Source organism: Myotis brandtii, unplaced genomic scaffold (genome assembly GCF_000412655.1).
Source record: "Myotis brandtii unplaced genomic scaffold, ASM41265v1 scaffold4, whole genome shotgun sequence".
Taxonomy (NCBI): domain Eukaryota; kingdom Metazoa; phylum Chordata; class Mammalia; order Chiroptera; family Vespertilionidae; genus Myotis; species Myotis brandtii.
Genome location: NW_005365371.1, coordinates 7,068,863 through 7,076,436, shown reverse-complemented (window position 1 = coordinate 7,076,436; position 7,574 = coordinate 7,068,863). Strand labels below are relative to the sequence as shown.

General features: G+C 40.3%; 1 protein-coding gene across 1 annotated transcript in view; it reads right to left on the bottom strand.

Moving 5' to 3' along the window:
* ATP13A5 (ATPase type 13A5) overlaps positions 1-7,574 on the bottom strand; it is a 106,977-nt gene that overhangs the window by 24,803 nt on the left and 74,600 nt on the right. The window contains exons 22-23 of the mRNA XM_005873204.2: positions 6,425-6,467; positions 1,992-2,101 (exon numbers count right to left, since the gene is read on the bottom strand). Coding sequence (XP_005873266.1) covers positions 1,992-2,101; positions 6,425-6,467 — 153 coding nt within the window. The remainder of the gene's footprint in view (positions 1-1,991; positions 2,102-6,424; positions 6,468-7,574) is intronic.

The window sequence follows — 7,574 nt, the reverse complement described above, 5'->3', positions numbered from 1 at the left end:
TGTGGAAGAGCTGGTATTTTGTGGAAGAGCCACACTGAAGGAGCCAAAGAGCCACATGTGGCTCACGAGCCGCAGTTTGCCAAGCCGCAGTTTGCCGACCACTGCTCTAGAGGATGTTTGCTCCGGAATAAGCATGCATCAAGGAGAGCGAGGGTACAATGAGCCTAACAGAGCTGAACCACATCTAATTTTTATAAATCTATGAAATATAGAAGCAAAGAGTTTCTACCCTGAAGTCTTACTAAGCCATCTGCCACTAGAGAAGTCATGCAGCCTGACTTGTAATTTAAAACAGTCTATTGCATTCATAAATGCATCAGGCCACATGCGTAAGAAAGATTACCTGAAGTTCAAATACCACTGCCTTTTGGTGGACCAACCAGGCACCTTGTGCAAGCATCCTGGAGTTTCAACTCCCTACGCAAGGTCTCCACACCTGGTGCTCCAACTTCACCTCCACAACTCCCACATGAGAATCCTCACAGCACAATTGGACTATTGGGGCCCTGCACTCTCCAATTAAAACCCTATTCCTAAATATGGCTCTCCATTCCCCCACCTGGAATCCCCTCCCAGCTCCTTTCTGTTCACAGATATCCTGTCCATCCTTTAAGTTGCAGCTCTCCTGCTGATGCCTTCCCTCTGGCTAGAGCTATCATACTAAACTGCTAGGAAAGTTACTGTATTGTTGGATGTTAATTTATTTAAAACTAATTTATTGAGCACCTCTCACTTATCATGCAGAAGTTCCTCTGTTTTATGATGATATTTCCATCTATCTATATTCTTCTCTGGGATGTAAGTCCTCCAGGGCAAGGTTTTGCCTCATTCTTAATCCCACATATTTCCAAACACAATATTTAAAAAGAGCTCCAGGAGCTGTGTTGCTGATGGAAAGCATGAATGAGGGCAAGGGTCCTGAGCATTCTCGTTTTGTAGTTGCCATGACATGAATGAGTGAGGCACTAGCGGTAGCAAGAAAAAGGCTTGGAGAGAGTCTCCAAAAGCAGTGAAACATGATGCCAGGTTGGCTAGGAGTGAAGAAGAAGAAAGAGTAGAAGGAACTCTGAGCTTCTGAGCCTGGATGAGGGACTCTAAGAACCAAATTGTCCTCAGAAGCAGGGAACCTGGGAGTTAGAAAGAGGAGGCAGGGGAGGTGATGATGTTTGAGACTGTGGAAGGACACAGGTGCAGCAACCCAGTGTCTAGCTGTCTTCCTGACAGGGGCATGGAATTTCTAGCCTGAAGCCTTTAGGTGAGTGATTCCTGTCAGCAGCTGCCTATTCAGATGCACCAAGGGACAGGGCAGAGAACTTCCTGGGGCATATCTCAAGATTTGATGATGTCTTCAAGGCTATTGATCTGAAAGTTACCTGAAGTTACCCCGCAACAGAAGAATAAGACTTATGTACAAATATAGAACCTATTGTGTTATTCTTAACTACATTTAAAATATGAGTAAAGACATCAGAAATGAGCGGAGGCAAGGGAAAATAAACCATTTTTCATTCCTTCCCCTCCCTAACTATTGCCAATCAATTGTAAAAGTATTTTATGAAATCATTTTGGATGTTCACTAATTTGGGGGAGAGGGGGGGACATAACACTATTTGGGGAAGCTATCTGATGGAATGTTCCCTTTCTGTTTCCTCGCCCTGTCAACTGCTGAGAGAAAGGTTCCAGTAAGCTCCCAATGTACAACATAAAGGAAAGGAGAAATAAGAAAAGCAATTACTTTTTAAATACCAACTCTAGCTTTCCGCTCTCCACATGACACAGCCATTTATCCTTTAAGGCTCAGCCAAAGTCACCTTTTTGTGGCTTTTACCAGAATTCTCAAGCAGCACTAACGGCTCCCTTGCTTGGTGCTCCAATAGCACTTTACCCATATGTCTCTTGTGACAATTATCACTAAGTTATAGTTGAATTCTGCCTAGAGCCAGACTCTGAGCCCATCAGTCATGGAGGTTCAAAAGGAAGAAGTGGCTTACTTGATGAGATGAGGCACACACTCGATGTTGGCTGTTTTTGAGGTGAAAGGTGAGGCTACAGATGCCTCCTGCTCTGACAAGGAAATACCTGCGTGAGCCATTTTCAAAGCCTGGAATGACAAATCCGTGTTACACCCATGACTCCTCAGGCCAGGCTTTAACCACTTAAACACCATGAGGCTATTCTTAACATTATAGAGTTTATAACTTTGCACCCTTCCACCCCTAGATTTCTGATTATGTTGTCCCTTCCCCTGGGATATCCTTTCTCCCCTGATCTACTAACTCACCAACTAAAGAGATGCCAATTAAACAATGATTCAGAGGAAGAAGAATGGAGTGTGTGTGTGTGTGTGTGTGTGTGTGTGTGTGTGCACGCGCGCGCGCGCGCGTGTGTGCACGCACACGCACGTGTATGTGTGTATATGTCTCTGTATTGGTTGTGGAATATAGACATCCTATATAATAAAAGGCTAATATGCAAATTGTCCCCTTGACCAGGAGTTTGACTAGGAGTTCAACTGGGAGTTCGACCAGGGGGTGGGGCGGGCCGGCCAACTGCCCATGCCAGCCCGGCCCAATTGGCCCTGATTGGGGCAGGTTGGCCAGACTCATCCATGCATGAATTTGTGCACTGGGCCCCTAGTAATAAGTAAATAGGAGTAGTCATTCAATAAATCTATTTTAAAAATGACAGCATTTGGATAGACATTTATTATCACAGTTCTTACACTTAGCAGGTCATCTTGATGATCAATAGGAAAATAAATCCAAACCCCACCATTCCCTAGGCTTCCTGACCCAGCCAACCAGCTAACTGCTGGAATAAAATATGGGGCATACAGCATCTTCCCTGGACACAGGAACTAGATCACACTCATCAATGACTCATACCAGTACATGTGTTGCCCCATTGAAATGAAGACTAATTTATTTCTCATCGAGACTGAAAACTGTTCACAGAAACAGACTCAGAGACACAGAGAAAAAACTGATGGTTGCCAAGATGGGAGGAGGGCTGGAGAGCTGGGTGAAAATGGTAAAGGGATTAAGATGTACAAATTGGTAGCTACGAAATAGTCATGGGGATGTAAAGTACAGCATAGAGAATATAATCAATAATATTGCAATAACTAGGTATGGTGTCAGATAGGTACTAGAATTATTAGAATTATTAGGGGGATCACTTAGTAAATTATATAAATGTCTAATCACTGGGTTGTGCACCTGAAACTAACCTGAAAATAATATTGAGTGCCAACTCAGATTTAAAAATAAGAAAAGAAATATTGTATTTCTAAGAGTAATTATAAACATATCAAATGAAAATACTTAAAAAAAAAAAAGACTGAGCCCTGGCCAGGTGGCTCAGTTGATTGGAGTGTCCTCTCATACAACAAAAAGTTTGGTTCCTGGTCAAGGCACTTAACTAGGATGTGGGTTCAATCTCTGGTCAGGGAACGTGGAGGAGCCAACTGGTCAATGTTTCTGTCATCAATGTTTATTTCTCTCTCTCCCTTCCCTTCTCTCTAAAAATCAATAAACATATCCTTGGGTGAGGATAATAATAGTAACAATAATAATTTCTAGAAGACTAGAACTTTTCAGAAAGTGCACAGAGCAGTGACCAATAAGGAGGCCAAAAGCCCTTGATCCTACAGGAATATGTGGGCATAAGGTAAGATTGTGTATTTCTGCTGCCCTATAGAACTACCAAGTACCTGGATACTATAACCGGTACATACTAAATTCATGGTCAACAAATATTAAAATATTTCCTTCTTCCTCTCTGCTCTCTTAGTATTTTGCATCTCTATCATATAATTTAGTACCATCTCCTTTATGTTAGGGTTATTTTTATGCATGATTCTTTCCCCCACCAGACAATTAACTCTTTAGGGGCAGACGCTATATCCCTTTTAGCACTTGATTTCTTTGTTTTGTTCTAAACTCCCCATAATTAATGAGACTAGGCACTCATTTTAAATTTTGAAGAGTGGATTAAATACTAGTTTCTCATGAAGTATAAGGCAGGAAAATTCATAATAGTTCTCTAATTATGAACATAGTTTTACACAGAACTTTGAAGAAAATACTTAAGAGAGAAGTAAAAGAAATACCCAGATCTTAAGTATCTAATAGGCTTTGAAAATACAAAGCAATCCTCTTCACTTCTTGTCCTACACATTAGCTACTAAAATATTTTTTGTGTGCATAAATCTTCAAAGTAGAGTATTACTTCAACCATATCTTTAAAACTAATATTATAAAACATGTACTGCCTTCTATTGTGTATAAGAGGTAATCTGCTGAGAATCATTAAATTTAGGTTTTGTTATCGTGTGTAACAACTGAATAGTTTGTTCTAAAAACACAGAAATTCTTGTCCTACACATTAGCTACTAAAATATTTTTTGTGTGCATAAATCTTCAAAGTAGAGTATTACTTCAACCATATCTTTAAAACTAATATTATAAAACATATACTGCCTTCTATTGTGTATAAGAAGTAATCTGCTGAGAATCATTAAATTTAGGTTTTGTCATCATGTGTAACAACTAAATAGTTTGTTCTAAAAACACACAGAAAGTGTTAAATATTTTGCTTATCTTGGTTCAGTCATCAATTTATATGAAGACTGAAGCCAATAAATCAAGAGAAGGATGAGACTTGGATGGGCTGCAACAGAAGCATTGGGAAAGATTACTAAGAGCAAAGATGTGTTATTGGAGACCAGGTTAAGGATCATCCATATCCTCGTATGCCCAGTTACCATGTTCAGATACAAAAGTTGGGCAGTGAACAGGGCTGATAAGAAAAAAGTGGATTCATTTGAAATACGGTGTTGGAGGAGAGCTCTACAGATACCCTGGACTGCCTGAAAGATGAAAAAATAGAGCACATTAAGCCTGAAACATTGCTGAAGGCAAAAATGACAAAACCGAAGCTGTCCCATTTCAGGCACATCATGAGAAGGCAAGGCTCTTTGGAAAAGACAATAATGTTGGGAAAAATAGAAAGCAGCAGGGAGAGAAGAAGACAAATATGAGATGGATTGACCCTATAAGAACAGCCCTAAGCATGACTGCACAGGAGCTGAGCAGGGCTACCGAGGACAGGACATTATAGACATCACATATTCATAGGGTCACCCAGAGTCAGAGCTGACTCAACAGCAGGAAACACACACGATTTCATTGAGTGTAAAAATCTGGAGGTAAAGTCAACTTTGAAAAACTAACCCTGAAATAGAAGTTTGGCAGAGAGGATGAGGATGAGAGCAGCAGGATGAGAAAAGAGCAGCAGGATGAGAAAATAATGCAATTTGCACATAATTCAAAATCTTTAATCATTCATTTCAAACTTTTCCTCCACTGAGGATTTACCAACTGTGTGACTTCGGGTAAAAAAAGAATTCACTTCCCTGGACTCATTTTCTTATTGATAACATGAGAGATTTAAACCAGCTAGTCTTGTAATGTCCCTCTCAGTCTTAAATCCGGAAATCACAAATAATCAAGTGATTGTGGCAGAAGGGTGAAGAGACAGACCCCAGGGCACTGTGTGGTTTTTAAGGGGGGTATTAGTAAACTGCCTGCATTAGCATAAGTAGTTTATACTCACCCCACAGTCATTGGCTCCATCTCCACACATGCCCACATAATAACTGCAGGGGAAAGTAAGAGAAATTAATAACAATGCTTCACTTGAATAATTTCTATCAGAGGTAACTCAAATGTGATGTGTGTCTGTGAGAGATAGAGGAAGAGAGAGAAAGTCCTGAAGACATGTGGAATCAGGCTTCAGGAAAATATGAAAAATAGTTCCAGAGGAATGAGGCCATTGTATTAATTAAATTGTTTCCATCAACCATATGGAAGTGGTAGTGATATTGCAGGGATAGCTACGAAGATCATCACATACTTCAAAAGAAGCCCTGCTTTATTATAATCACCAAGGTGAAGTTTAAGGGTGTATAGTCATAATCATAGCACTTTCCACAGAACCTCATGCATAGATCATGACCTAATCCATCCGTGTTTTGGTTGCTAACTGCTGCTGCGAGTTTGGAGTGAGAGCAGCAGGATGAGAAACATTTGGGAAATAGTTGAACAGATATAACTGGAGCTAGATACACATACTCTTGAAGCATCTTAGAGTGAAAATGAAATAATATACTCCCATTATACCACCTTGGTGTGCAAACACAATGATATAAAATAAAAGAGTAAATGGACTCATTTTCTTATTGATAACATGAGAGATTTAAACCAGCTAGTCTTGTAATGTCCCTCTCAGTCTTAAATCGGGAAATCACAAATAATCAAGTGATTGTGGCAGAAGGGTAAAGAGACAGACCCCAGGGGACTGTGTGGTTTTTAAGGGGGGTATTAGTAAACTGCCTGCATTAGCATAAGTAGTTTATACTCACCCCACAGTCATTGGCTCCATCTCCACACATGCCCACATAATAACTGCAGGGGAAAGTAAGAGAAATTAATAACAATGCTTCACTTGAATAATTTCTATCAGAGGTAACTCAAATGTGATGTGTGTCTATGAGAGATAGAGGAAGAGAGAGAAAGTCCTGAAGACATGTGGAATCAGGCTTCAGGAAAATATGAAAAATAGTTCCAGAGGAATGAGGCCATTGTATTAATTAAATTGTTTCCATCAACCATATGGAAGTGGTAGTGATATTGCAGGGATATCACATACTTCAAAAGAAGCCCTGCTTTATTATAATCACCAAGGTGAAGTTTAAGGGTGCATAGTCATAATCATAGCACTTGCCACAGAACCTCATGCATAGATCATGACCTAATTCATCCGTGTTTTGGTTGCTAACTGCTGCTGAGAGTTTGGAGTGAGAGCAGCAGGATGAGAAACGTTTGGGAAATAGTTTCTTCCTCTCTGTAAAAAATCAATAAAATATATTTTAAAAAAAAAAGATTTCTTCTCATTAATTTCCTTTCAATATTCACGAATTCTAGCATTGGGCCACTAGTATTATATAATGGCCATGTAAGTGAAATAATCGTTTTAGACACTGGTTACTAACCCAGACTCAAGGCATTATGGGAGCTAATGAGCAGTTTTTGAAACTCCCCCAAGAATGTGGGCAACAAAAAATAATAGTAAAAGCAGTCTCCTGATTTTACTATTAAAATATTTAAATATTTTAATACACTGACCACCAGGGGGCAGACGCTCAACACAGGAGCTGCTGTGATGCACACTTGCCATTTACAGAAAAACAGCAGTACGGACCTGGCCAACAAAGCAACACTTGGCTTCCCCCAAGTGGAACACAGGCCCCGCCACCACCCCAGAGCAACAACCCACCAAATTGCAGCTACCGCTGCCAAGACCCCATGGCCAGCCTGGAAACAGGTCACTGTGGGCTCCAGGTAATGACTTCATCTAACAAAACCTGGCTTCTTCTCCCTAGTGACTAGCCTCCCTGGAATTTCTTCAGCCCAGGAACATGACTTGCTTTATAGCCAGGTAGAAACATCTTACACTTTAACCAAATGTCTATGAAGCATTTTCCTGTGCCTCATTTCATTTGATCCTCACTG